This window comes from Serinus canaria, chromosome 17 (assembly GCF_022539315.1).
Source record: "Serinus canaria isolate serCan28SL12 chromosome 17, serCan2020, whole genome shotgun sequence".
In the NCBI taxonomy this organism is placed as follows: domain Eukaryota; kingdom Metazoa; phylum Chordata; class Aves; order Passeriformes; family Fringillidae; genus Serinus; species Serinus canaria.
The window spans coordinates 10921393-10948960 of NC_066330.1; the positions used below are offsets into that span (position 1 = coordinate 10921393).

Consider the following 27568-nt stretch of genomic DNA (forward strand, 5'->3'; position numbering starts at 1 on the left):
CTCCTGTTCCTGGATTGTAACAGCTCTGAGCTCCTCCAGAACGGGCTGCTTTTCCCTCACCACTGTTCGGAGCCCAGTGCCTGCAGGATGCCTGTTCCTGCCCCTCCCAAGCTGCAGCACCAGCCCAGGGATTAAACCCATGTGGGGGCAGCAGCCTGGTGGCCTCTACTCACTGTGTATGGAAGAGACAAACACAAGGAATGACCATGGGCACCTGTCCCCTCTGGGAAACTCCCAGACCCCCTTCATACCACAGCAGCTGCTGCACCAGGGAGATGCAAAGGGCAATGAGAGGACAGTGGCATTGCAGCTCAAGAGGCTGCTGTGGCACGGAATGCCAAACAGCATTGGAGGGCTCTCTGTTTACCAGTGCTGTGCCTTGCTAGTGCTTGGAAAAACATAAATCCAGGAGGATTTATGGCCTGTCCTGGAACCTGCAGTGTTCAGCCCTGGCTGCCATGGATGCTTGCTGCCCTTTGGCCATCCCCTGCCTCTCTCCTGTTGCTCACAGCTCTCTACCCACACTACCCCGGCCAGGGCAGGTAACCACAGGCTGGGCAGCAGGTCCTGCAGGTCTCCAGCCCAGCCCTGTGACAGTCCTGGCCTCAGCTCTGCCTCAGCAGAGCAATACTTGGAAAAACAAGGTCACATTGCAGAGATGCTTTAGCAGAGCATTTATTCAATGCCAGAGTGAAGAGCAAAACTCAGTACAAACAACACCTCAGTGCCTTGCTCGCTGCTGCACCGAGCCACGGGTGGAGAGTTCAAAGTTGAGGGAGGAGGGGAGGCTGTTCCTTTGCTGTGTGACTGGACAGAGCAGGATGTGGAGCCTGTGTTCACACACAGGAAGGAACCCCTAATTTCATGACAAAAAACCTGAGTACAGGGGTTTTGGATGAAGCTGGGCAACAGCAGGACACAGATGCCGACCCTCCTGCTGCAGAGGATGCTAAAGCCATCAGTGCCATTGTGACAGAAGCTGCCACCTCTGTCAGGTCTATCAGCAACCCCAGACTGGGAACGGCACAGGCACCTGCCCTGGAGCTTCCGGGGGCTCCAAAATGCCCCCCCCTGCACCTCCTTCCCAGCCCTGCTTCCAGGAGCGACAGCAGCTCCTCAGGGCCCCATCTAGGGCAGGTGAAGATTAGGAGTTTAATTTTAGACTCTGACATTTGGGTACCTGCTACAGGGACAGAAGCTCAAGGGACAGACAGTGAACACCACTGAGTCCATAACAACTCCAAGTGACCATCCCCAATGCCTGTGGGATCCTGGAGGAGCTGACCCCCTTCATGGTCGGTCAGCCCCAGGGACAGGGAGCTTATTCAGCTGTCACTGCAGGCAGGAGGGCTCCATCCCCATCACCTGCAGGTGAATGAATACCTGCAGCACCTGTGGGTGTCTACACTTATTCACAGAGAACATACCAAGAGAACCTAAAGTGCCACGATTGGGGAGCATGGGCAGGAGGTAAGCTGTCCTCATGGGTACCCCAGAAAGGGACAGCAGATCCCCCACAATAAATACGTTCCCAATCCATAGCTTATTGAAGTGCTACTCAGAGGAAGACAGAGGCAAAGCCAGCACCATATGACCACCAGCTCTCCCCACCTCCCAAGTTTAGAAACTGGCAATACCAATGAACAGACCCTGGGGCCAGTAAGGCTCGCAGCCCTGGCCTTGCTGCCCCCTCACTGCCCCCAGTCCCTGCTGCCCTGGGGGTGCCATGGGGAAGAGGCACTTGACATTCCACAGCAGCCAGCCGAGTTGCCCGTGGAGCTTTGGGACAAACACACATCAATAAAACACCAATATTAAGAGAGTCCTGCAGTCAGGCAGCACAGCTGCACCATGGCTCCTGCCAAGCACTCTGCAGCTGGCAGCTCCTAGTGTGGCTGGCCAGGTCCCCAGCTCACACAGACCTACACTGGACGTGCCTCAGTGTCCCCTGTGCCCAGAGCTCAGTCAGAGAGCTATGCCCAAATAGCAATGCTGGTGAGAAGCTGTGGGAGCCCACCCTGCAGTGACCAGCTCAGCTGCTGCCCCAACAGAACTACAACAGGGCCCCATCTCTTATGTCCTGTCTGAAGCCAATGCTTCAAGGAGGAGGCGATTCCTGCTGCCAGGGCCCCTCCTGGCTCAGCCATAGGATTTGTGTGCCTAGAGCTCATCTCTGTGCAGGGCTCAGGGCTCTGTGAGCTCAGAAGGAGGTGCTGCAGTGAGGAAGCTGCAGGAGCAGATGTACCTGGGTTCAGCTTTTCTGATTCAAGAGCCAGGAGAAGAGCAGTTTCCTGGGCCGGGGCCTCCTGGCCTGCCGGATGCGCACGGCCCGTGGGGACCGCCACACCTTGATGGTGGTGTCATCACTGGCTGTCAGCAGCAGCTCCTGCTCCACTGGGCTGAATGCCACTGAGTTCACCACATTGTCATGCTGCAGCTTGGCCAGGCAGATGTTGTAGTGCCGGTCCCAGATGTAGCCGTGTCGATCTTCTGCCCCACTGGGGTGGAGAGACTGGTCAGGGTGTCCCACTGGTCCCAGTGTCAGCCCAGTAGCCCCAACACCCTGCCCTTCCCACTCCTGTCCTTCCATGGGAATGGGGGCAGAGGGTACCCAAGCCCCTGTCTCCATGAGCTTCGTACTACGCAGGCAGCTCCCCCTGGGATCCAGGGCCCCTCAGCTCAGCCCACAGCACCCACAGCCCCAAGAAGGGCATTTGCCACCTGCCACCAAACATATCACAGCCCCAGATATACCCTTTCCTCAGGGATTTACAGCAGGACCAGGGCAGCCACTCTTTATCAGTACTTTCCAAGTCAGTCCCTCTGCTCTTCCCAATTGTTCTGCTCACCCAGCCATCCCATAGCAAAAGGCCCAGGCCTTCCCAGATGCAGGATCAGGATCCTGCACACCCCCTCACCTCGCTACGAAGTCCCTGCTGACATCAAGGAAGATAAAGAAGCACTCCTCGTTGGGTGTGTAGGCGCGGTGGGCACGCAGCGCTCGCTTCACCTCCTTCATGGTCTTCAGGTCGAACACGTGCAGGTCGATCTCCTCAGCAATGGGAGGCGGCTGCATCGGATCTGAGATGACGCAGTCCCGTGGCCAGGCCCGGCTGTTCACATACAGATACCTTGGGGAGGGCAGAGAGGGGTTACCTGCACTGCACCAGAGCTCACAGAGCTCCCTGGCACAGCAGGGATGGAGCCTGCAGCCCAGCTCACTGAAATCCAGGCTGAAACAGGGAACGGGCTGCTGGAACACTCCTGGTCATGTCTGGAAAGGACCACTGCACCTGAAAGGTGACACTAGGGGTCAGGTCACACCTCTCTAATCTTACTGAAACTATCTTTAAAGATGGGGCTGTCTTCTGGGCATCATGTGAAGGGGGACTCTGCCCCCCTGCTCCATTCAGGTGAGACCCCCACCTGCAGAGCTGCCTCCAGCTCTGGGAACCCCACACAAGAAGGATGTAGAGATGCTGGACTCCAGAGAAGGCCACGGAGGTGCTCCAAGGGCTGGAGCCTCTCTGCTCTGGAGCCAGGCTGGGAGAGCTGGGGGTTTTCAGCTTGGAGAAGAGAAGGCTCCAGAGATACCTCAGAGCCCCTTCCAGGGCCTAAAGGGGCTCCAAAAGAGCTGGAGAGGGACTGGGGACAAGGGATGGAGAGACAAGACGCAGGGAATGGCTCCCACTGCCAGAGGGCAGGGATGGATGGGAGATTGGGAAGAAATTGTTCCCTATGAGGGTTGGAAGACCCTGACACAGGTTGCCCAGAGCAGCTGTGGCTGCCCCATCCCTGGAAGTGTTCAAGGTCAAGTGGACTGAGCATGGAGCACCCTGGGATAGTGGAAGGTGTCCCTGCCCATGGAAGGGGGTGGGGATTAGATAGTTTTTAAGCTATCTTCCAACACAAACCATCCTAGGAGTCTATGGATGATCTACCTCAGGAACAAGACACATTGGTGTGGGCAGCTCCTCCAACTCTTAGAAGGAGCCACCCTGTCCTGAGCTGGCTCAGGAATACACTCCTGCCACGGCTGGGGGCGAAGCTCAGCAGTAACACAGCATCACCACCTGGATCAGCAGGTACCCAATCCATCCACCACTTCATGTCCTGGTCACCCCACAGAGCCTGTGAGCAGCTCTTCCCACCCTGGCAGTTGCTGAAGCCCTCTGTGCTCACCGGTGGTCAGGGGAGAGGCCCATGCCAATGATGTGCCCATGGATGTCAATGACGTGATCCAGGGAGTCAAAGAACTCGTCCGAGCGCCGCTCCTCCCCCAGCACTGGCCCTGCGGTCGTCATCTGATGGGGCAGGATCCTTTTAATCCCTGTGGGACAGAAAGCAGAGGGAGGCAGCTCCACAGGCTGCTGCCAGCAGGGCTGGAGGAGATATCAGGCTTCAGGGAGGGGCTTTCCTTGGTGCGGCTAAGAAAGGAGAACTGGCTTGCTGTGCAAGGTCTGGGATAGGGCTGCTGTCCTGGCCAGGCTCCTTCAGCTCATCAGGTGGGCTGCACATCCAACCCCAGAGAGGGAGATCCCTGTGCCGGTGGGTACAGCCAAACCTTGCCTCAGCCTTCTCTGGAGCACATGGAAGCTGCGCTGGTGCAGGAGACACGCTAGATGTAGAAGGATTTTTCTCTGAAATGATTCCCTGGCCTGAGCCCATTCTTTGCAGTAGCCAGCCTGGAGCAGCCCAGCAGATGCACTGGCCGTGGTCAGGGTTTTCCCCTGACACTGACAAGTGCAGGTGGGGATATATACCAGAAAGTTCAAAGAACAGACATTTAAACCCAAACTGTGCTCAAGTACTTTGTAGCTTCTGAACCTCCTGACTAAATGAGACTGGTGATAGGACAAGCCCTGTCCCCTTCCAGCTCTGAAGAGGTCCAAAACACAAACAGATCCACAAATGGTCCACCCCCAACAGCTTCCTGGAGGACCCCTGTGAGCCTCAGTAGCTCCTGGGCACACACAGGCTTCATCCTCAGCAGGTCCAGGGGAGCTAGAAGGTGGCCCAGCCCAGCTCAGCCCATCCCATCGCCCCTCTTCGATTTTAGCCCTCTCCTGCAGCCCAACAAGACACAGGTGACACCCCACTACAGCTCAAGCCCAAGGCCATTCCTATTATTTCTGTCCCTGAGCCTGGGACCTTTGAGACCGGACTGGTGTTCTTCCACCCCACTGGTACTGCTCACCAGCATCTTCATCCTCACTTCCACAGCACCATGCTCCCTGGTGAGTTTGAGTTTCAAACTCAAACACACATGAATCAGCAGGACAGGCTGCTCAACCTGGAATCAGCATGAGAAACGGGAACTCGAGTTTACGCTGGAGTAGCACTGCATAGAGTGGGAGGTGAGCAAAGAGTGAGCTCCTTCAGGTCCTGTGGGCATAGAGCAGGTACACAGGGCCAGTTCTGCACACAAACCAAAGGGCAAATGACACTGCAGTGACTCATGGTGGGACAGGAACTGAGCCAGTGTCCAGCCCTGCAAGCAGCAGCCTGTACTGCAAGTGCTGACTTCCATCCTGGGAGTCACAGAGCTCAAAGGCATCGCACAAATCCCTCAGCCCTGGGAGGCTGTGGAGGAACTGGGGAGCCCAAAGCCCTGCCTCAGTGTGTGGCAGGCTGCAGTCTGTGAAGTGACCTCAGCTCAGCCCAGGGGATCCAGGTGCTGCCTCAGCTCAGCCCAGGGCTGAGTCAACATGGCTGTCTGCAAAGCCAGCCCACAGGCAGGAGCATGAAGCAGAGCTCATTTAGTCCAGGTGATATTCCTAACTGAGGTGGTCAAAGACTAAGTTGCTTAGAGCTCTGGAAACTGCCTTCCTCCGCCTTACTGGGCTATACTGGTGTGGGACCATGTCATGGGAAAGTCAGGAGAGCAAGAAAGCAAGGCTGTAACTGTGTGAGCAGTGAAAAGAACTGAAACAGTCTGGCTTCACAGCAGTCTTGTCTGGGAGCAGCTCCTTTCTTCCTCACACTCCTGGTCCACCTCTCTGCTAGTTTTAGGGTCTCTTGGGGAAACAGCCAGTCTCCCTGCTCCCCAGTAAGGAGCTCCCCGAGGATCTCCTGTAAATTCAGGCTCTGCTAGACCTGTTGTCTTAACAGGGGTGCCACAGGTGAGAGCAAGTGACATCCTAACACAGGACAAGGTCACCAGCAATGCCACGGCCTGGCGCATGCTGCACCCACAGCACACTGCGCCCCACTAGTACAAGGAGGAGGCTGCAACCTTCCCAGCCTCGCTCACCATACAAACACTGGCTGGGGCAGTGAATAAACCCCTCGGAAACCTCCCCAGTCCCAAGTGTCTCACTGAGGCTGGATGCCCACATAAGGGTGGTCCCACCTATGGCAGAGAGGAGGCAGGCAAGGGGCAGGGGCAGTGCACAAGTGACTCACACATCAACTCTATGCTGCTCAGACCAGCCCTGTCTACCACCACAAGACAACAGGACCGAGGTCCCTCCACACACTCCTCCAGGGCAACTCCTGTCCTGCCCCTGCATCCACTACTGCTCATGGCTGGTGTCCTTAACAAGAAGCTCCTTCATGCTTTTCTGCTCAGCCCTTGACACAACTCTGGTCACGCGTCATGCTGGCAGCAACAAAACAACCCTCAGACAAGTGGAGGAGGTGAAACTCCCCACAGTGATGGGGCTTCTCAGAACCCAGAGCAAACCCCAGTTCACACCTCACAAACAGACAGCAGAAAGACCAAGTCTTTTCCTGACCCAAATCCTAAGCACAGCTGCAGCCCAGGGCCCCAGGGAGCCCCGGCTGTACCAGGCTCAGACCCAGCCTTACCTATCTGGTGCGGGGAGTAGGTGAGGCATCCCGTGGTGAAGATCAAGTACTTTGTCTTGCTGTTGCTGTCCATGGGGAGCAGGTTTGGCTCGGGCAGTTTAGTTCTGTTTTGCACAAACAGCTTGGCCACCTTTGACTCCAGCTCTGTCTCGGTCATGGCAGGCCTCACGTGGCCCTCCATGATCCCATCAAAGAGCTGCTGCAGCCCATGCTCTGCTGGCACACCCCCAGCATCCGGCAATTCCTGTACGGCTGGCTCCGGAGGCAGCTTGGGCTTGGCCCCTTCTTCCTCACTGTCACTGCCGAGATCAAAGACTGGGCAGGTGGAGGAAGCAGCCAGCTGCTCCTCGTAGTCCAGGAGCAGATCCGGGGAATCGTAGCGGCTGCAGTCAGCCACCATCACGGTCCGGATGGTGCTGGCATTCAGGTTCTGGATTTTGAACAGTCTCTTCACTACATTCACATTCTCAGACTCAATGCCCTGCGAGCAGAGGGGAGAAGTGAGCAGGAACTACCCCAAGTCACTCCCACAGCTCAAACCAAGACCTGAGCTAGCGCAGCGACACCGACCCCTACAGATCCCTCCACACTGTGTGTGGGGCACTGACACAAGAAGGGGCCCCAGGCTTGCCAGCTCTCCTGAGCTCCTTCCTATCCTGGATGGAGACAGAGCGAGAGAAAACGTTCCCACAGGCAGGCAGCAGTGGAGCGAGGAAGCACAGCAGCTGGTCAGCCCTGCTGCCACTGTACCCTACGGTGATCAGCTGGTACTACCTGGTGCTTTACAGTGCAGGGACAGGAGCTGGATTTGATCCTTGTGGGTCCCTTCCACCTCAGGATACTCTACATTTTATGACTGACAAGGATTTCAGGAACAGGCCTCTGTGATAAGCATAAAGTAGGATCCCTCTGCCCCACAACAGCAGTGGCAGAGAATCCCTGTGCTCCTGGAGTGTGCTTGTACCCCTCAGCAGGGGCAGCTTGGTATCTGCTCCAGACACACAGAGTAGGTCCTTCTCTGCCTCACTGTTCCCAGCCTGCAGCTGTACTCCCACACCCCTGTTATGGGCAAGGTCCTCCCTGGCCTCTCAGGGTTGGAAGGTGCAAAGCTGGTGTAATGCTGCTCAGTGTAGCACAGAGATGCGGCTGTGGGAAAAGTCTCTACTACCAGAGGATTTTACCTGGGGTCAGCATCTTGTTAAAATCACAAAACATGGGGATGTGGAGGCGTGGCACTCAAACAGAGGCAAAACATGGGGAACACAACTCAGCAGCCCAAGTGCTAGGGAGTGAACGAGCAGTTTGAGGCCAGCACACTCAGCTCTCCAACTCTCACCATGGAATCAGAGACAGCACCTGGCCCAAGAAACCTCAGCAAGACCAGGCAGGACTCAGCTCAGCCTTCAGCTCACACAACCACTCTGAGCTACCACGTAGGAGAAGGGCCATTGCTGGAACACACACCAGGCTACAGATAACTTCAGACGATCAAGGACCTCAGCAGCCCTACTGTTGGGCAATGCACGCTATGGAGCACTGCAGCCAACACCTCAGCCTAATTAATGTGGCAAAAGTCAATGAGATCTGAGGGCAGAGTTAGAATATTGTAGTATCATAACACTGAGCAGGGAGAAACCTCATGCAAGGGTTGCCTCAAGCTCAGGATCCTGAAGGCAAGTCAGAGGAGACAAACAGGGAGGACAGGAGGATTGAGCCATCCTTCCCTGCAGCTTTCCCTCCCCCAGGAGCCAGCAGGAAGCTGCACTGCCTGTGAAGCTGGAAGGAAGGCGGCTCACCTGGAAAGCATTGTTCAGCCACAGCACTGAGCAGGAGGTTATGCGCCCAATCCGATGCAGATTGCCTGATATCAAGTTGGTTTCATTCAGCCAGCAGCCAAACACATCATAGGGCTTATTCCTCACCCTGGAAAGCAGTGTGAAGTTCTCTGGAAGGGAAACATGAGTGTGAGGCAGTGACTTCCAGTAAGAGCCCTGGAGAAACCGTGTGGGACAGAGGAAGTGGATCCAGGTCTCTGTAGGAGAGGCCACTCATCCAGCTCCCAGCCAATGCTACAGAGACGGATTATTTCTCTTTTCTCCAGAGATGTGTGATGATACCTTGCACAAAGGAAACCAAAATAACAGGGCAGTGCATAGAGCCAGAGCACAGAACAATTCAACCTCCCACCCTTTCCCAGAGCAGGGCCCAGAGCAGGCCCTGGGGACAAGAAGGAGTTAAACACATACAGAATTTCCCTCCCACCCCTGCGGCTTGGGGCCTCTCCAGCCAAGGCAGCTGTGCACTCCTGCTTCCTGCTGCACTCCCAATTGCTGGTACTGTGGGACTCCGCAAAAAGATGGTGAGATAACAGTGGGGATAAGCCTCATACACAGAGCTGCAACAGAAGTGAAAGAGGCTCAGGTGACAACACCTCAGAAAGCCCTGTGAGACCTAAGGGTGAGACTAGGGCCACAAAGGTGACCTGAGAGCTGGATGCAGCCACTTTGCTCTGGAGATGGGCTGAGAGGGCTGGGTGTGTCCAGCCTGAAGAAGGGAAGGCTCAGGCAAGACCTTAGAGCTCCAAAAGAGCTGGAAAGGAACCTGGGACAAAGGATGGAGAGACAGGACACAGGGAATGGCTTCCCACTGCCAGAGGGCAGGGTTAGATGTGCTATTGGGAAGGAATTGTTCCCTATGAGGCTCGGAAGGCCCTGGCTCAGGGTGCCCAGAGCAGCTTTGACTGACCAGGATCCCTGGAAGTGTCAAAGGCCAGGTTAGATGAGGCTTGGAGCACCCTGGGATAGTGGAAGGTGTCCCTGCCCAGGCAGGGGGTTGGAATAAGCTGAGCCTTAAGGTCTCTTCCAACCCAAACCATTCCAGGTTTTTGCAGCTCTATGCCAAGCACCACATATGCCATAGGCAAGAGCTTCAAGATGAGTGATGTAGATAACCCTTGCCCAGACTGGCACTTAGAAGAGAAGTGAGGGCAAATACACAAAACACTGCCTTGAGGTGCTACTGCAGTGATCTGAACAGAGTTAAGGCTGTCTGTGAGGTTACCCCTCTAGAACTGTGATTGGAACCCCTCAGCTCAGGAGTCAGGATGAGCTGAGACAAGGCTACTGCACACCCAAAGAAGAAGGGAATCCCCTCACCCAGCATTCATATGTCCCAGGGAGCCCCAGGGAAGCCCCACTTACCCATGCTGATGACAGCAATCTCCCCCGAGGAGGAGTTGTGAGGCCCCACAAAGACACCAGATACCAGCAGGAGGGAGTCATCAGAGTTGAACTGGGAGAACTGGGTGTAGCTCCAGTTGTATGGCCTCATGTTGGAGCTGTGCTGCAGGGAGATGTCCAGCTCATTGCTCCAGATCTACAGAGAGATGGGACAGTCAGGAAGCTGCTGAGAAGGCTGAGAGTGGTTCTGCTTTATCTGTTCTGCCAGCATTCACCAGGACATGAAAAACAAACAGTATCAAAAACCCCATTTAACTGCCTTCCACTCACCACCACATTCCTGTCCATTCCCCTGACAGAAAATGGGGAAGGGCCAAATGGAGAACTGCTGCTCCACTGGCCAGAGGAGGTGTTCAAGCAGTGAATGATGCTGTCAAGCTGGGTTTCCAGCATGTTCAGACAGATTCCTCCCAGGACAACCACTCAGGGAAGACATGATCCACTGCACTGGATTATTATCTCCCCAGTCTTCATCAGACCCAGGGCACAATAGGACACTGATCTGCACCTAGAAAGCAAAGCATCTCGGCCACCTCCACACACACTCAGGCTGGAGTTAGAACACACAGCCCTCAAGGCTACATTTGCAAGAGTCATTAGTTCTATGGCTTAGAAGACAGCTCAGCACACAGAGGAACCAGCCCAAGTCCAGGGACATCCAGTCAAACTCTCCACAGACTCCCCAAAGGCTGCTCAGGGCTAAGCCCTACTGGACCAAGGCTGCAAGAGCTGGACAGGGCACCTACCACTTTACCTTGACCGTGCAATCTTTGGAGCATGATGCAAACAGGCAACCAGAGTGGGAGAAGCTCAGGTGCAAAACTTGGTCATTATGCTCCTTCAGGGCCTGCACTTCCACACAAGGGATGGTGTCGTAGAGCCTCTGGAACTCATCGTACCACGAGACAGCACCTGCAGTACAGAGCAGGGACATGGGGCAGAAGTGTGAGGGGAGGGAAGCAGAGCTGGGCTAAACATGGCACCAGGCTTTAATAAATTAGTCCTGGCTCCTGTGAGCAAGGCCAGCAACTCTGCTGGGGCACCAACCCCGGGCCGCAGCTCAGCTACCAGCCCTCAGTGTTTTCCTCAACAGCTTCCCTACTCCACCACACAAAAACCCCTTTCTTCCAGTACACACACAGCTCCACACCACACTGCTGCTTTCCAAAGCAGCACAGCCCCTGCTGGAACAGCCTGGGCAGAGGTGCCGGCTGTCAGACCAAAACAGCCCTGAGAAAGAACACGTGTGCCAGCACAACCAAATCAACCAGGTGGGACAAGAGGGAAGCTGCTCCTCACCATACCCAGCTCTGCACTGATTACCTCTGTCTTGTCTAACACAGAATTAAGATGGCTCCAGAAAGGGTCTGGGACCTGGAAAAAACACATCTCCATAAGGTAAGAGACTTGAAAAAATGAAAGAGAAGAACAGAAGCTGGGCACAGCGTGCTGAGCACAGTCTGGGGCACACTCACGGGAGTCTCACCAATGGACAATAAAAAACAAATAAAGAAAATTTTTATTGAAGGGCCCGGCCAGGCAGCCTACAGACTTCTTATAGCAGCAAATCCCAGAGAAGCAAAGAGGATTAGACATGTATATGGATAAGGGCCAACTTTTCTAGTGACACTGAACAGTACTGAAGGATTTTTTGGAACACGCTGCAGCCCAGGAGGCACCTGCTCCTGCAGGAAGGGAACAGCTTCCTGGCAGCACATCCCACTTCTGCTCAAGGCATCAGCCCTCTCCAAACCTCCTGGTCCTAGCCCATCCAGCTGGGAAGAGCCTGGGTAGGCCCTATTTGGCCTGCCAAACCAAACATTTCATCTCACAGACCCACTGGATACCATTCCTCTAACCATGGGGCTGCCCAGGGCAGCCCCCAAACTCATGCCCTAGCCCCTGCCCACACCTGCTAGCTGTCCCTGTCCTGCTGCCTTGTGCAGAGTGCCCACAGCTCCCTGCCAGGGAGGGGCCTGAATACCTTACTGAGCTACATCAATTGCTTGATCCTAATTAGTGCTCAAGAACAGGGCTGACAGATGACTAAGCAGATGCAGGAGACTGGGAAGAAACGAGCCTGGTCAAAAGGCTTCAGAAAAAACCTAAAGAGAACATCCTCAGCCCCATGGAGCTCCCAGGGTCTGCAAGAGCAAAGTCACATAGCCTGGAGGAATCCCATCAACATTCACTTCCCCTGAGAGCCCTTCTGCAGTGGTGCTCCTGCTGCAAGGAGATCAGCTCCCACTGCCTGATCCTTGGCATTTCTTCCTGCCCTTCTGTATCCACTGCAACTCACAACCCAGGATCCAATTTCCTCAGCCACAGCTGGGACCCCCTGCACAGCCCCACAACACACCGGGAATGGGCTGCTTGGGGAGAAACCCCCCCGGGCAGCAAGGGCCCCTCTGCCAGCTCCCAGTTGGTGTGACAGAGCTGGCTGATCCTTCCAGATGGCACCAAACTGCTTCCAGCACTGGATCCTCAGCAGAGAGCAGCGCTGTGACCACACGACTGCCAGCCCCAAGCCTTCTGACAGCTTGGCCAGGGACAGCCCTGGCTCTGTCAGCTCCTGTTGTGAGCCCACATCAAGCCCAACCTGCCTTGGTGCTGTAGGGCAGCTGCTGACTCAGCACATGTCCCCAGTGATGTCACAGGGCCACACACCCCCCAGAGAGGCACAGGTGTCCCTGCAGAGCCCAGCCCCTGGGACCCTCGAAGCAGCCAATGGTGCTTATGGAAGTGCCTGCTCCAGCTGGAGAAGGGACAGAGCTGCAGCAGAGGGACTGCCAAGTCCCAGAAAGGCCAAGCCAGCAGTGATTCCACAGATCCCATGAAGGCTGGCTGGGGTGCAGCAGCCTGTGGTGACTCACTGCAACTCCCGGGATCTCCTTGGACAGCAGCTACAGAGAGCCCCTGCCTAGAGAGCTCAGGAAACCTTTCTGTGAAAAAAAGGGAAAGGCAAAGCATTTTCAGCCCTTTGACCCCCATTTCTGAAGGGTCTGGGCAGACCCAGAGCCCTTCCCGTGCCCATCTCAGCCCAGGACACTGTGACACAGCCGAGGCAACGCGCTTCGGGGGCTCCAGCACCCGGCAAGAGCAAAGCTCTTATGCAGTCTCCGTCCCGGGCTCACGGCAGGTGCCGCCTCCCGGATCAGCCCCGCGCCCCGGAGCGCACCTGGGTGCCGCGGCACGTCCCGGGACACACGGTAGTAGCGGTAGAAAAGCTCCTTCCACAGGAATTCGTCGCGGGCCACGGCGCGCCACTGCTGGCAGACAAGCCCCACTGAGAGCACGTCGGCGTGGTCCAGGTACAGAAAGATCTCGAACAGGACGGTGTCCGGGAGCCGGGGGCAGCCCGCGTCCATCGTGTCATTCTGCCGCAACGCCTGGAACCGAGCGCGGTGCTGCTGTCAGGCCCGGAACGTGGACCCGCACCCGCCGAGGGCCCGCGGCCCCCTCGAGCCTTGCCCGCTGCTCCCTTCGTGCCGTGCCCGGTGTTCCCCCCGTGCCGTGCCAGGTGCCCTGGTGGCGCCCGTGGCCGGTGTCCCCCCGTGCCGTGCCCGGTGTCCCCCGTGGCCGGTGTTGCCCCCGTGCCGTGCCCGGTGTCCCCCGTGGCCGGTGTTCCCCCGTGCCATGCCCGGTATCCCCGCTGTCCCCCCGCACCTCGGCGGCTCCGCTGCCCCCGCCCCGCCGCGCCACTTCCGGCCGGCGCTGCCGGCGCTCCCCCGCCAGCCAATCACCGGGCGCGTCCGGCCGCAGCCCCGACGGCTCGAGCACAGAGCTCCCCGCAGCGTGCCAGACACAGCGAGCCGAGCGCGGCGCGATCGCTCACGAGCGCCCTTGCAGCGGCAGCGTTGTCCCGCCCTGCCAGACCACGCCCCCACGGACCGCGCCCCCGGACAACGCCCCCATGCCTATGTCCCGTTCAGCCGCGCCCCGTTCCAAACAGGCCCCGCCCATCCCGGGAGCCCCCGGCCCGGCCTGGCCCGGCCCAGCCCATCCTCAGCCGCCCGCCCTGTCCGGGCCCGCTCTCTGCGCCCCAGCCCGGCCCCGCGCTCACCCCGGCCACGACCCCGTCCAGCTGCCACCAGGGCTCCTGGCTCCCGGCCGTGCCCGCCTGGCCCCGCCGCTTCCTGGCATCGCCGGCGTCACACAGCAGCACATGGCGGCCCTGCGCACCCTCCTGCTCCTCGGGCTGCTCCTTACGGCGCGGGGGCAGAGGGCGGCGCAGAGACGGCGGCCGCCCTCTCCCCAGAGTGCGCTTGAAAAAGTGGTGGCTCAGGAGCCGCTCAGCCTCCACCAGGTGAGGGCTTGGGCTGAGGGGTCTGTGGGCATCAGCCAACCCCGCACCTGGGGGGGCTGCAGAGAGCCGCGGTGACTCCTGTTCCATATGTCCCCTCCAGACCCGGCTTTGCAGCCCATCCTCCTGTATCCCCCTCCGGCATGCCCGTCCAGCGCTGACCCTCTGTTCCCTTCCTACCCGGGCCCATCGTTGCAGCCCGTCCTGTGTCCCCTTCCAGATCTGACCCCCACTGTCCTCCCCAGCCTCAGCCTCCCAGCCCATCCCCCAAGCCCGAGCCCCTTAGTACCCCCCCCCACACAACCAGGGCTGCCAGAGCCCAGCTCAGCCCCAGCCACTGCCTGCAGAGCTGCCCACAGAGCAGGCGCTGGGACCGGAGCCTCACAGGGACCCCCGTCCTCACCCATCGGCAGCTGCCGGAGGGCCGGTGCAGCTGCCCTCACTCTGGGGCTTGGGCTGAGCTCCGAGCTCTGCTGGCAGGGTGAGCTGAGGCTGCAGCATTATGTGATGCCCAGCATATACCCAGTGTGGCACTGGAGTGCCCGCAGTGCTGTGGGCAGTGTGAGCCATGAGCAGGTGCCTTGGACATCCCCTACATACCCCCAGCCTGTCCCCATGTCAGGCTCATTCTGTCCTGCCATCCGACCAACCAGCACCTGGAGGGCAGTTGTGCCCTGTGGGCAAGGCTGGAACAGGAACTGTTCCCAAGGAACAGCTGTGCGCAGAGTTGACAAGTGAGGGGGAGGGTGCCCAGGATGGTTGAGTGGTGGCACCTCAGGCTGGTGGCCCTGTAGATGGTGCCACCCCTGTACCATGCAGCTCTCAGGGAAGTGGTTCCTGGTCGGCATGGCCTCCCGCTGCCGCTACCTGGCAGAGCACAGCCACCAGCTGGAGGCCACCACAGTGACAGTGACCGTCCTGGATGGGCAGAGCCTGGCCATCAGCACCTTCAGGAAGCTGTGAGTGATGCCAGGCACAGGGGCCGTGGGCAGGGACAGGGATGCTGCAGGCAGGGCAGAACAGGACCAGTGCCTTGGGATGGGGACTCTGAAAGCAGTGACAGTGCGCTGGCCACAGGCTCCAAAGAGGACAGAGCTGCCCTAGAAGCAAGTGTGGGTGGGATACCCTCCAAGGAGTTTTTTAGTCAAAGCCCTGGCCACGATGGGTGCCCTGGTCATGATGGACACTCTGCCACCTGCACGTCCACTAGCCCAGGCTGAGCTGGGGGTGCCCAGGCTGGTCAGTGTGAGAACAGCAAGGCTGGCAAAACTGAGACATGTGGTGGGTCCAAGGCTGCCCAGCCCATGACTGGCTCTTAGGACTATCCTATGGGCTGAGGATGGGGACCTTCAGCACATCTGTGAGCTCTTTCCCCAGCCTGATGAGCCCTAAAGTCCTGACCACACTCAGTGTTGCAGGGAGTTGGCAGGGACTCCTTGAGCTCAGCAGATTTTGGGCTCAGCATCTCTCACAATGTCTCCCCGGTGTTCTGGGACATCTTTCCCTGGGGAGAAAACAAAGTCCCAAGGAAACAGACAGCATGTGCGCTTTGGCAGGCAGGGTGGGCAGGGATCCAAGAAGATCCTCCACAGCCTGTACTGACATCTCCTCCTCTCCCCCTGCAGGGACAGGATGTGCTGGGAAATCAGGCAGCACTACCTTCCCGCCCTGGCTCCTGGACACTTCCTGCTGAATGGTGAGGGAGACTGGTCTGGGGTGGCAGGAGGCTCCTGGGGCCCCCCAGTCCTGCTCTCAGCAGGGTTTTGGTACCAATGTCCCTCTTCCCAGTGCACTCCCAGTATTTTATGTCTTGGGTCTCTAAGTGCCAGATGCCATCACAGGTGACAGCATGGGCTGGTGCCTGTGGGGTTGTCCCACTCTGGCTCTAATTTTCACCCTTTGTACACTCGGCTTGTGGTGAAATAAAGCCCCTGGACGATGCTGGGGCTAACCAGGACTGACTGGGACTAACTGGGCTATCTTCTTGTCCTTCCCAGGCCATAGGAAAAGCAGCAAAGTGGATGTGGTGGTAGGTGAGGCTGACCCCAGCTTCATCATCCTCTATTACCAGAAGGGCCACAGCATCTCTGTTAAGCTCTATGGTAGGTTGGGGCTCGGGGTCTCATGGCAGGTGAAGGATAGGGGTGGGAAACCTGTGCTGGACTCTGGAGAGACCATTTGAAGCCTTGGAGGACCCGACATTGGAATGGGAGTCACTCCTCGCTGGAGAATTGTTCCCAGATGCTGTGGGGGAGCGGGTGAGGGGGAAACTGGGAACCCACTTCTCTGAGCTGAAAGCCCTGAGCCTTGTGTAGGGATGTGGGTGGCTTTGGGCCAGGGCCAGGTAGGGCCTGAAGCCACTGCTGGTGTCTCTCCGCATGCAGGACGGAGCAGCCTGGTCAGTGATGCCATTGTGGACAAGTTCGAGCAGCGCGCCAGGGCTGTGGGGCTGAGTGAGGATGTCGTCTACTACTTCCCCACCTATGGTGGGTGGCACACGGTCCTCAGGGAGACCTGTGTGGGTTCTGTCCCGATGCTCTGGCCACCCCAGGGACAAAGATGCAAGGATGGGGCTGTGCCCTGCAATGTCCTGGGGGTGCAGGGGCTGGAAGGTGCCAGGTCCCAGACAAGGTGATCCCCCTGGGCTCTATCTCTTTCAGGGTTTTGTGACTCTGCAGATGAGTTTCACATTCTCGATGGTGAGTTGGCAATGCTGGGTGATGCGCTGGGTGCCCCCATGTGCCAGGCTTGGTCCCACACTGGGCACCAGTTGGGTGTCCCTGTCCAGACAGTGGTCTAGGCACACTGGGCTAGATCCACGCTGCACTGTGGCAGTGTGGACCTGCCCCAGGAATGTGGGAGGGCTGGCCTGGCCCTTCCTGTGCCAGCCCAGACCATTCCCCAGAACAGAGTCTGTGCCCTTGTGTGGCAAACCGTCACTCAGGATGGGCATCAGGGGGCAAAGCAAACCCCACTCACCCCCCACATGGGTCAGACTGGGCTTGATGGATCTATATTGGTGTTTTCTGGGGTGAGGGCTGATCTAAGATGAGATGTCCTGGCACAGGGGTACCCTGGGGTGAAGGCTGGGGTCCCTAGGGACAGCTCCATTACTTGTCATTGGTGCTTGGCGAGGCAGAGGTAGATCTCCAGCCCTGGTGCTGGGCTTGGACACCCCCCAGCCCCTCAGCACTTCTCTTCCTTCCAGAAACGAAGCTGTAGGTGCAGATGGAGTTGCCAAGGGGTCCCAGAGCTCAGCCCTCACCTCAGCCAGCTGCCCATGGCCACACAGACCTGAGCTCCTGAGCCCCTCCAGCTGTGCTGGCAGTTGTGTCTGTCCTTGTCCTGTGCCCTCCCAGCTTGTGCCCCCCCCCCCTCTCCTCTGTGCCTCACTCTCCTGCAGGAGCCAGCAACACCCCAATAAACACCTCAGAGAAGAACCTGTGTACAGGCCAGTCACCTCTTTACCCAGCCTGATGGGCCCTAAGGTCCTGACCAGGCTCAGCATTGCAGGGAGGTGGCAGGGACCCCTTGAGCTCAGCAGATTTTGGGCTCAGCATCTCTCACAGAGTCTTCTTGGTCTGCCGCAGCCAGGCCAGCCCTGCTTCCACCATGGACTGCCAGTGCCTCGGGCAAGTGCTCCTAGCTGGGGGGTGCCACGGGGGTGTTGGGGAGACCTTGCAGCCCCCTTCCATGCAGACCCCTGCCATCTTCTCTGTGAGCCTTCCTCAGCCATGGGACAGTAGAGCAGAATTGTGGTGGTTCCTGGTCCAGCTGGCAGAGGCAAGGGAGGGCCCAGCACTGAGGGGAACAGCACCGTGTCTGGGGCCACAGAGAGCATGGACTTAAGGGCTCTGAGGGAAAGCACAGCATCTGCCTTTTCCCCCAACAAGCTGGGAGATCACTCGGGGACCCCAGGGGAGGAAATCTTATTCCCACAATCCTGCTTCCCATCTCCAGGACTGAGAAACATCCCGTTCTCCTGCCCCAGTCCTGCAGAGTTCGTTCCCCGAGGCGCTGCTGCCCGCGCTGCACTCCTGTCTGCACAGCCAGCACCTTTCAGAGAGAGAGGCAGGGACCTGGGGGGAGCTGCAGGATTAATGCTGCAGCCCCTCATCCGAGCCCTTCTCCCCGTGTGCGGAGCCTGGCCAAGGCCGCCCGGCCCGGCAGCAGGCAGGTGCGGGGCCCCGTCCCCCCCGTCCCGCAGCCCCGGCGGCGGGGGGGGGGGGGGAGCAGCCCTCTGTCCCAAGAACCAGCATTTTGCAATCCTAGCGGGAACTGGTAACACATGTTGTTTATCAGGGAATTATGTAAGGGAAGTCACGTGATGTGGCCGGAGCCAACCTCTGTTCCCACCACCCAGGTGCGGGGCAGCCGTGTCCAGCCCGGCCGCTCTCCAAGCCTGACAGAGCTGGGCTGTGGTGGATCCAGCTCATTTTACCGGCACTCCGAAGTGGCTGCACCGGGCAGGGGGATAAGGGAGTAAGTGGAGAGCCCCGGGAAACTAAGCTGATCCCCAAGGATTCTCCACACCCTTCATACCGGCTCAGCCCATCCCTCGTTGGGACTAAACCACTTCTGGGTGCAAACACCCAGGTTATGCCCAAGGGTCTGTGTCCAGCCCCCGCGGGGACCCACAGTCCAGATACCCCATCCTGACCCCAGCTCTGCTCTTTCTGCCCCTTGCCACCGTTGGTGTTCCCCTATGCTCCCAAGTGCTCCAGTTTCGCCACCCAGGTCCTCGGGCTGGCTCCCAGCTTTGCCACTCCCTGGACAGCCGAGCACCACCCGGATATCCAACGGGAACCCCCTCCTTGCACCTGGGCAGGGAGCTGGGGGTACCTGGCAGCAGAGGGAGCTTTGTGTTCCTGCCGCAGTGCCAGTGACAGTCACACCCCGGGTGTTCCCTGCCTGTGTGCCCGATGTCTCGAGAGAGTTCCCCCCAGCACCCTGAGGGTGAGCTTCAGGGGAGACTGAGCCCCAGCCCAGGATACGACGCCCCAGCCAGGCTCTCGTAAAGTCCAGTCCTGCCTGCTCAGCTTTTGTTTTGTTTTCATAAATCCGCGGGGCCGGGCAGGCGCGGGGTGTGCAGGGCAGGGCGGCCTCGCAGCGGGGCGCGGGGAAGGGAATGTGCAGGGGGGGCTGCCAGGGGAAAACCAGCTGGACTGAAAACATGCTCCTTACGTAAATCACCTTGGCAGGGCTGCGCCGCAGGGCTGGGGCTCTGCCCGACGTGGCCAACCCTGCCCAAACCCTGCCAGACCGATGGGCGTTGCTACTGGCACCGAGCATACATCCCCTGCCCTCACCCTGCAGGGGCGTCCCCAGATTGAGGGGGGCACCTGGTGACCCCAAACCAAGGGGGAAGGGCATCTCCAGCCCCTCTTGTCAAAAGATGCAGGGTGGTGGGGCGGGTGGGGTGTCAAGGGTGCATCTGGCTGCATGCTGGTCCCCAGGGAGCTGAACACGGGGCTCCGCGGCTCACCAGTGGGACGCACCCCAAGGGCGCTAAGGCCAGCAGAGATACTTCCTTGGGTGATGCAGGTACTTGAGCAAAGGCAAAGCAGGGTGTCCTGCAGGAGCACACGCAGGTGTTAAGTCCTATGGGTTGGGTTGGGACCTGGCAGGCACTGGACATTTTCTCCATCTCACTGAAGCCCCACTCTGGGTCCAGGTGAGGCCACCGTGTGTGGATGGGGCAGCGCTGGCTCCTCTCCGTGAGCTGCTCCCCACCCCAGCCCGGCAGCGCTGGGGGCAGGGCAGCCACTTCGCTGGCCGCTGGCTGTTTTCACTGCAGAGCAGTTTGGCACCCTGGAACAAATATGTCATGTCAACAGGAGGGAAGCATTCACAGGATCCCATGCTTGCCCTTTGGCTTCAGCGCTCTGTCCTGCTCCTGCTTGCATAACGGCACGGGGGGAGGCAGGGCTGGCTCCCCCGGGGCCCCCACAACGCCTGGCCATAAATAGGGGCTCGCCAAACTCTCCAGCACTGCAGCGCTCTGCCTCCAGCTCTCAGCTCAGCTCGGCTCGCCTTTGCCATGCAGATCACACTGCTCAGCATCCTGGGGCTGGCCCTGCTTGGGACACTGCACGCCCAACACAGCATTCCTGTCCAGGCTGACTTCCAGCAGGACAAGGTGACCCAGGCCAACTGGCATCACCTCCGTGGAGGTTTGGGCTGTTTTGGGGGATCCTTGCCCTGCAAATGTGGGGAGGGGGTGGTGCAGGTGGATGGGGGGCCAGGCTCGCACTGGTGCACATGCAGCCTCCCATCTGGGGACCTCCCAGCACCTGGGTTGGTGGCTCTGGAAGGGATCCAGCATCAAGGCTCCAGGCTGTGGGGCAGGACCCGGGTTAGGCATGGGGTCGAGCTGCTTCTTGTGCTGTGGAGTGGTTGTGGATGCACAGGGATCTTACAGGGGAGAGTGAGAAATGCAATCTCAGTCTGACAGCACAGAGATGGGCCATGGGAACCCCTCCCTCCCCAGCCCAGGGCCACAAAAAAACAAGGGCTGCTGTGCTGGGATATCCCCTACATGCCTTCTCCCCTGGAAAAGTCCTGGGGGACATAGCCACCCCAGGGAGGTGATGAGGATGGCAAGAGGCACTTCCTGCAAGGATGGGGGTTTGGGATGTGCTGCAAGGGTGATCCCAGCACTGCTCTCCAAGGTGGGCAGTTCCTCTCAGGGGCATCACACTGCTGGAATGAGCCATGCTGGACCCAGTGTCCTGACCCATCCTCACACCCCGATATGGATGGAAATGGTATCTCAGAGACAGGCAGTCCTGTCACACTCCCTGGGCTTGGGGTAAAGAGGAAGGAAACAACCAAGGGCAGTGAAGGACATGTAATGAAATAGAGATTTCCTTGTTCCTGGGTTTTGTGTTTGCCAAGAGCTGTAGCAGCTCCCTGTGAAATGAGGACCTTGGGACACTGTCCTGCTGTAGGGAATGGGCTGCCAGAGGAGAGGGATGTGGCCTGGGCTGGGGCTGGTGGGGGCTGAGGGGTGAGACAGGGTCTATGCCCAGCTGAGGCTGAGTGGAAGTTGTGTGCAGCTCACAGGGAGATGGTACAGCATCGCCATGGCCTCCAACTCTAACTGGTTCAAGGAGAAGAGGCACCTGATGAAGATGTGCACCACCAGCATATCCACCACAGCAGACGGGAACCTGGAAGTTACCTCCACCTACCCCAAGTATGGTGCATGGGGAGAGGGTGAGTGGGGAGGGGCTACTGGGGGTGGCCACTGGTGCATCCCCTGCTGCTCTGTTTCCCAGGGGTGACCAGTGCGTGACAAGGAACAGTCTTTACACCAAGACAGAGCAGCCGGGGCGGTTCAGCTACACCAGCCCACGTGAGTGCTCAGCTTCTGTGGGGCAGCCCCGGACATGCTCCCAGCCCTGCTGTCCCTGCTTCTGCCTTGTGGCCGATTTGGAGCTCAGCGCTGAGCTGTGCCCCATGTTCCCCACAGGCTGGGGCAGCAAGCACAACATCCATGTGGTGGAGACTAACTACGACGAGTACGCCTTGGTGGCCACCCAGATCTCCAAGAGCACTGGTTCCTCCACCATGGTGCTGCTCTACAGTACGTCTGCCCCGGGATCCCCATGCTGTCCATGCCCCCCGGATGTCTGTCTTTCCCATGAGAGAAGGGCAGGGTTAGGGTCATTTCCCAAGCTGGGGTGACCTTAGGGGTATGATGGTTGGGTCAGGACCCCCTTGCAGGGCTGCCTGTGTCCCTGTGCTGGTGGATATGGGGGGACTACCTCTCACCCTGCTCTTGGCTGCAGGCCGGACAAAGGAGCTGAGTCCCGAACGCCTGGAGATGTTCACCCAGTTCTCCAGGGAGCAGGGCCTGACAGACGATGAGATCCTCATCCTGCCCCAGACGGGTGAGACTGGGAGAGCAGGGATGGTGTCGGGGAGTAGGGGGTGAGATACCACAGGGGGACTGAGAAGGAGGAGACCTTGCTGGCTTGTCCCTGCCTCTCTATGGGGCCAGCCATGGGGTGCCCCCAATTCAGGATCCCTCAGGGGGGCTGAGTTCCCACAGTCCCCAGAGGAGCTCATCTCCCTGTTTCTTCCTCCTGCAGACAAATGCATGGCAGATGCTGCTTAGGTGAGTCCTGTCTTCACTGGGGCTCAGACAGCCCTGTGGGATGGTGTGGGGATGCTTATAGCCACATCACCCCACAGAGCCCCCAGCCGCTCCACAACCCTTCCTGGGCTGCTGCTCTCCTCACATTGACTGGGGATCCCCCACCCAGCCCTGTGGGGTGCCTACCCACTCAGTGTGAGGCTAGCCAGCTCCACGTCCCCCTGTGTGTTACTTGGTCTCCCACAGCTCAGCCATGCTCACCCTCATCTTTTCCAGGCAGAGCCACCAGCTGCTGCCAGCCTGAGCCCCAACAGCACCACAAGCTGGTGACCACCCTGCCCCATCTGACCCTCAGCACCACAGCAGCCTTCGCTCCCTGTCTTCACAACGCACTCCTGTATCCCTGTCTCAATTAAAGCCCATAAAAAAACAGCCCTCACCTGCTGGATTGTTGTGGGGAAAGCCCAAACAAGGCAATGGGCAGTGGAAAGTATGGGCAAGAGGGTTGGGACAGGGGTTAGTGGTCAGGGCTGACCCCAGCTCCTCACAATGGAGCTGTTGGACTGAGACCCCACGTGCACTCAGCCTGGCCACTGAACCTGCCCTGTCCCACAAAAAAGGGTCCCTGAGTCTAGGACCCCTGGGGCATCTGCTCCCCCTCTGCTCCTTGGGCACCCTGGGCTCCCCCGACCTCCCTGCCTTGGTTTTCCTGCTGGAGAGCAGGCTGGCAGCATGGGAATAGGGTGATGGGCAATCAGGAGATCTCCAGAAGTTTGGGGAAGGATGGACATGAAGAAGAAGGATGTCTGTGGGCTCTGGGTGTGGCTTGATCCTGGCCACCTCCTGGGCTCCATCCCATGAACCTGGACCCACTCCAGCAGTGGCGTCTGATCCTGCTGCCACCAGCCTAAGAAGCCGCCACCCCTTTGAGGGCACCGGGCTGTGGCTCAGCCTGGGGTAGAACACCAATACAACCAATCTCTGGCACTGAGGATCCTGAGGCAGGATCTGTCCCACCACTGACAGACCCTAGGACCAATGGGAACAGCCAGGAGGGGGCCCCTGTGATGCATGTCACACTCCTCCCCATAAAGAGTGGGCACGGGGCAGCACTTGGTCCTGGCGTGCTCTGGGCTGGGTCTCACACAAGGCTGCATTCAACTGGAACTGGAGGGGACAGGGCCAGCACTGTCACCTAAGCCGGGCACAGGTTATCCCTGCTCTTGTGTAACCTGTTGCATAAAGCTGGCGTGGGCAGGAGGGCTGCCAGCAGTGGGGGCTATAAAGTGGGTGCAGCCTCTCCTGCCCACATCCACTCCAGGGTGAGGATGACAGCAGCACTGCCCAGCCTGGTTCTAGCCCTCCTCTGTCTGCTGCAGGCAAGAGCCCAGGTCCCGGTGCAGCCGGACTTGGACACCAAGAAGGTAAGTGTGGTATTGTCCACAAGGGTCCCAGGATGAGGGAAGAGATGAGAAAGTTGACTCCATGTATCAGAAAGCTTGATTTATTATTTTATGATAGATAATATATTAAAACTATACTAAAAGAATAGAGGAAAGGATTTCATCAGAAGGCTAAGCTAAGAATAGAATAGGAATGAATAACAAAGGCTTGTCTCTGCCCGAGACCGTCTGGACAGGTGATCTGTGATTGGCCCTTAATTGGAAACAGCCAGATGAGGCCAATCACAGATTCCCCCTGTTGCATTCCACAGCAGCAGATAAGAATTGTTTACAGTTTGTTCCTGAGGCCTCTCAGCTTCTCAGGAGGGGAAAAATCCTAAGGAAAGGATTTTTCATAAAACGTGTCGGTGACAGGTAAGTGCACAGGGTGCTGCCCGGCACATCCTGCCTGGACTGCAGGGGCTGGCAGAGGCAGGGGGCCTGTGCTGCACCCCCAGGCACCTAGCAGCCCCATCCCTGAGCCAGCTCCAGGACAGCTTCCAGGGGAGCCTGTGCAAAACCAGGTTAGTCCTGGCTGCTGTGTCCACTGCCAACAATAGCCCCACTGCAAGGACACCAGCACATGGGGCCATGATGTCTGCAAGTATGTGGCATTTTCCCAGGGAACATGGGACAGGTGCTGCACCTGTACTCTTAGCATGGGGCAGGACAGGGTGTTCTGCATGCAGGAAGGTGGCAGTTCCCATGTTTGCCTAGCAGGTCCCCGCAGAGGGTGGCAGGTCTGCCACCACCGGCTGGCAGGTTTCTACAGTGGGCTGTCATGTTCCCCATGGCAGAGGGCAAATCCCCACAGATGGTGGCAGGTCCCTGAAGAGGGTGACAGGTCCCCAGAGAGAGTGGCAGGTCCGCTGCAGGTTGGCAAATTTATGCAGCGGGCTTCCATGTCCCCTATGGAGTAGTGCAGGTCCCTCTGGCAGGTCCCCACAACTTTTCCAAATTCCACCGGTGATGTCCGGCTGCAGTTTGCAGGGGAGTGGCATGTCACAGCCATTGCTTCCAACTGCTCCATCTTCCTGAAGATGAAGGCTGGGATGAAGTCATCCATGGCCATTGTGAGCTTCACACCAGAAGGGGACCTGGCCATGAAGTTGGTCTGGCCCCTGTAAGTATCCGTCCTGCTCGCCATGTTCCCTGCGGGCCAGGAACTCCCTTCCCCCCCACAGCAACTCCCCCACTGCTCTGGGTTGCCCAGTTCTGCCTCAGTGCATCCCCCTGTGCAGGCTGGGCCCATCTCACCCTGCTGCCTTCCCATCTGTCTAGTCACATTTGTCTTTTCCATGTTCCTTTTCCAGGATGGACAAATGCAAAGAGTTTGAGCTACTCTTCCAGCAGAGCGGGCAGGCGGGGCACTACATAGGTGTGTGTGGAGAGGGGCTTTGGAGCCATGGGTACCCTGAAACAGAGGGCATCCCCAGCCCCCATGCCTCAGGAGTAGTGGGAGGTGGGCTTGGCCCCTTTGACTCCACAGCTCAGCGAGATGTTGTGGGTGGGTGGGCACCTGGCTCCTCCACATTGAGTAGGGGTTCCTTCCTCATACCCCCTTCAGGCAAATTTGAGGCTTGAGCACTGAGCTGTGGGCCTCAGCAGGGCCCAGGAGGGCTCAGACTGTATCATGTTACCCAGCCAGTCACCTCTGGGGTCCTTAGGAGCACAAGAGAAGAGGAATCTGAGTGTGATGGAGACAGACTACAGCCACTACGCTGTCCTCCACAGTGTCCAGCACAGCGAGGCAGAGCCCAGCACGGCACTGCAACTCCTCAGTATGTTGGGAGTGGGGACCTGGCTCCTGGAAAGGAATGGGGGCACCAGTAGCAGGCCGGGGCTGGGCTCTCCACCACTACACAGCGCCATCACCAGCAGCAGCCCATGTCCATCACCTAGAGAATTAATTTTGGAGTGAATGAAACCTTGCACTAAAGAAATCTCCAGTTGGTGCAGGTTGAACCAGAGCCCCCTGCAGTGTGCAAACCCAGCTGCAGCATCCCAAGCCTGCCAGCCACCCCATACCACCCCAAACAAATGGGTTGCTGATCCCAAGGGGCTTGTGACCCTTTGCTGCCAGCCCAGGGCAGCTGTGGGTTGCCTGATGTCCAACCTGCATGTTCATTGCTTCACCTTGGCCCTTCCCTGGGGTCCAGCTGCTGCCCCGCAGTACCTGGACCCCCAGTGTGGGGCTGGCTGCTGGGATTCCTTGCACTCACCAGTCCCCACTTTGGGTGTGGCTGCAGCAAGGGAGCAGGACGTGAGCCCACAGCTCCTGCAGAAGTTCATGGAGCTCATCCCCACCATGGGTCTGACTGAGGACATGCTGGCCATCCTGCCAAGTCAGGTGAGTGGCCCAAGGGCACAGGGTGGCAGCTGCGGCACCTCTGCATGCGGACTGCACAGGGGCTCAGGGTGCTGCCAATTGCACGCTCACCCCTCTCTTTGCTTTCCAACAGATCAATGCATGCACTGGGGACATCAGGTGAGTGTGGCCAGGGAAAGCTGTGACTCCCTTTCAGCATGGCCGGGGCTGAGCAGAGACTTGCAGGCCCTGGGGGATCCCTCACTTGCCTCAGGGCTCTGTCACCTTGGCTTTGCCCTGCTCTGACCAGTCATCTGCCTGTCCTGCTTCTGCAGCTGAAGGACCATGTGTCCTCCAGACCTAGCAAACGATGGGCTCTGTGCCCCACTCCGTGGTGCTCCTTCCCATCCTCCAGGCTCTGCCAGACCCCCTGATCCATACCAGGATCACCCTCAACCACCTAAATAAATAGATGCAGAAGCTGCCCCAAAGCTTGGTGCTTCGTTGGTGGGAGCAGGGTGCTGCCAGGATCCCCAGGCACCCTGAGCCCAACAGTCCTGTCAGGCCCCCACAGGTTTTAGGGGGCTCCCTGGATGTGGTGTTTGCTGTGCCCAGCATGGGGAGGATGGGGAGCAGAGGATGGGGAAGGTGCAGGGGAGCAGCTGCCAGGGCAGGGAAGAATGGAGCCAGGGTGGACAGGGGCTGGCTGGGCGGTCAATAGCTCTGTGCCGACAGCGTTAAGCAGTCAGACTGCCAAGTGCTGCCTGCAGGGACACCCCCAGGGAACCCCATTTCCTGCTCAGTCCTCTCCCAGGCCACCCAGCTGGGAGTGGGGTGGCACCAGGGCACCAGTGGACTGGGACCGACATGCCTGCCACCCCCCTTGGTCCCCCATCTCACCAAAGCAAGGCCATGCTGCCATGAGCCTCAACGGCAGTTTTTATCCACCTCCACCTCCTGCACAGTGAAGGCAGTCTCTGGTCCCTCCTCTGCCTCTTTGCCCCACAATCCCTCAGTGCCCAGGCAGGTGTTGGGCTGTGACCCCAGGAGCCTGTCAGAGCCAGACCACAGGGGACATGGCACTCTGGGAAGGAGGGACGCACTCCCACAGCGACATGAACCCCTCCTTCTGCCCGCCCTGCTCAGGGTGGAGCCCGCGCGGCAGGCCCTCCGTGCCCTAGAGAAGGTGGGGAGGCCGCTACAGGCCCCGCGGGTCAGGCTGTGCCTGCGAAGGGCTCGTCTGGGCACGATCCCAGCAGCTGCTCTGGGGCACGTTTCAGCCCGGTCAGAAGAACGGGTCACCAAGGGCCTTGGTGAGCTCGGCAACGGGGCTGTCCCGGGGCCGGTGCCGGGAAGAGCCTCCCG

At 58.7% G+C, this 27568-nt stretch overlaps 4 protein-coding genes across 7 annotated transcripts; 3 read left to right on the top strand and 1 right to left on the bottom strand.

Moving 5' to 3' along the window:
* Positions 1-659: 659 nt before the first annotated feature.
* On the bottom strand, positions 660-14218 carry FBXW5 (F-box and WD repeat domain containing 5). 3 transcript variants are annotated; one of them, XM_009093542.4, is made up of 9 exons: positions 14113-14218; positions 13228-13438; positions 10804-10961; positions 10011-10185; positions 8607-8755; positions 6811-7291; positions 4183-4330; positions 2919-3131; positions 660-2498 (listed from the first exon to the last, which is right to left on the bottom strand). In XM_009093542.4, exons 2-9 carry the CDS (start codon positions 13415-13417, stop codon positions 2252-2254), a joined length of 1761 nt encoding a protein of 586 aa, XP_009091790.1. In that variant the 5' UTR covers positions 13418-13438; positions 14113-14218; the 3' UTR covers positions 660-2251. The 3 variants fall into 3 exon arrangements, with proteins under 3 accessions (XP_009091790.1, XP_018773447.1, XP_018773448.1); XM_018917902.3 differs by lacking the exon at positions 14113-14218 and adding an exon at positions 13716-13776; XM_018917903.3 differs by lacking the exons at positions 13228-13438; positions 14113-14218 and having other exon boundaries at positions 10796-10961.
* On the top strand, positions 14206-17792 carry C8G (complement C8 gamma chain). Of its 2 annotated transcripts, XM_018917907.3 has the most exons (7): positions 14215-14355; positions 15172-15311; positions 15978-16048; positions 16350-16454; positions 16737-16838; positions 17013-17051; positions 17561-17792. In XM_018917907.3, the coding sequence occupies exons 1-7, from the start codon at positions 14215-14217 to the stop codon at positions 17572-17574; spliced, it is 612 nt and encodes a 203-aa protein (XP_018773452.3). In that variant the 3' UTR covers positions 17575-17792. The 2 variants fall into 2 exon arrangements, with proteins under 2 accessions (XP_050837120.1, XP_018773452.3); XM_050981163.1 differs by lacking the exon at positions 16737-16838 and having other exon boundaries at positions 14206-14355.
* A 2524-nt stretch (positions 17793-20316) lies between these two features.
* Positions 20317-22885, top strand: PTGDS (prostaglandin D2 synthase). Its single transcript, XM_018917913.3, has 7 exons — positions 20317-20491; positions 21411-21550; positions 21633-21709; positions 21827-21940; positions 22146-22247; positions 22449-22474; positions 22730-22885. The coding sequence occupies exons 1-6, from the start codon at positions 20393-20395 to the stop codon at positions 22472-22474; spliced, it is 558 nt and encodes a 185-aa protein (XP_018773458.1). The 5' UTR covers positions 20317-20392; the 3' UTR covers positions 22730-22885.
* A 139-nt stretch (positions 22886-23024) lies between these two features.
* On the top strand, positions 23025-26688 carry LOC103819197 (lipocalin-15). Its single transcript, XM_009093662.4, has 7 exons — positions 23025-23877; positions 24879-25018; positions 25209-25273; positions 25563-25676; positions 26145-26245; positions 26358-26383; positions 26539-26688. Exons 1-7 carry the CDS (start codon positions 23782-23784, stop codon positions 26540-26542), a joined length of 546 nt encoding a protein of 181 aa, XP_009091910.2. The 5' UTR covers positions 23025-23781; the 3' UTR covers positions 26543-26688.
* Positions 26689-27568: the final 880 nt, after the last annotated feature.

Bases quoted from the DNA above. Each gene is read 5' to 3' on its own strand.
- PTGDS (XM_018917913.3), top strand. From the start codon at position 20,393: ATGCAGATCACACTGCTCAGCATCCTGGGGCTGGCCCTGCTTGGGACA. The intron at 21,551-21,632 runs GTATGGTGCATG...TCTGTTTCCCAG, and splicing joins GTTACCTCCACCTACCCCAA to GGGTGACCAGTGCGTGACAA. The intron at 21,710-21,826 runs GTGAGTGCTCAG...TGTTCCCCACAG, and splicing joins GTTCAGCTACACCAGCCCAC to GCTGGGGCAGCAAGCACAAC.
- LOC103819197 (XM_009093662.4), top strand. From the start codon at position 23,782: ATGACAGCAGCACTGCCCAGCCTGGTTCTAGCCCTCCTCTGTCTGCTG. The intron at 23,878-24,878 runs GTAAGTGTGGTA...GTCCGGCTGCAG, and splicing joins CGGACTTGGACACCAAGAAG to TTTGCAGGGGAGTGGCATGT. The intron at 25,274-25,562 runs GTGTGTGTGGAG...TGGGGTCCTTAG, and splicing joins GCAGGCGGGGCACTACATAG to GAGCACAAGAGAAGAGGAAT.
- FBXW5 (XM_009093542.4), bottom strand. From the start codon at position 13,417: ATGGACGCGGGCTGCCCCCGGCTCCCGGACACCGTCCTGTTCGAGATC. The intron at 10,962-13,227 runs GTGCGCTCCGGG...TCTGTACTGCAG, and splicing joins GGACGTGCCGCGGCACCCAG to GTGCTGTCTCGTGGTACGAT. The intron at 2,499-2,918 runs GTGAGGGGGTGT...TCTCCACCCCAG, and splicing joins AGCAGGGACTTCGTAGCGAG to TGGGGCAGAAGATCGACACG.
- C8G (XM_018917907.3), top strand. From the start codon at position 14,215: ATGGCGGCCCTGCGCACCCTCCTGCTCCTCGGGCTGCTCCTTACGGCG. The intron at 15,312-15,977 runs GTGAGTGATGCC...CTCCCCCTGCAG, and splicing joins ATCAGCACCTTCAGGAAGCT to GGACAGGATGTGCTGGGAAA. The intron at 16,049-16,349 runs GTGAGGGAGACT...TGTCCTTCCCAG, and splicing joins TGGACACTTCCTGCTGAATG to GCCATAGGAAAAGCAGCAAA.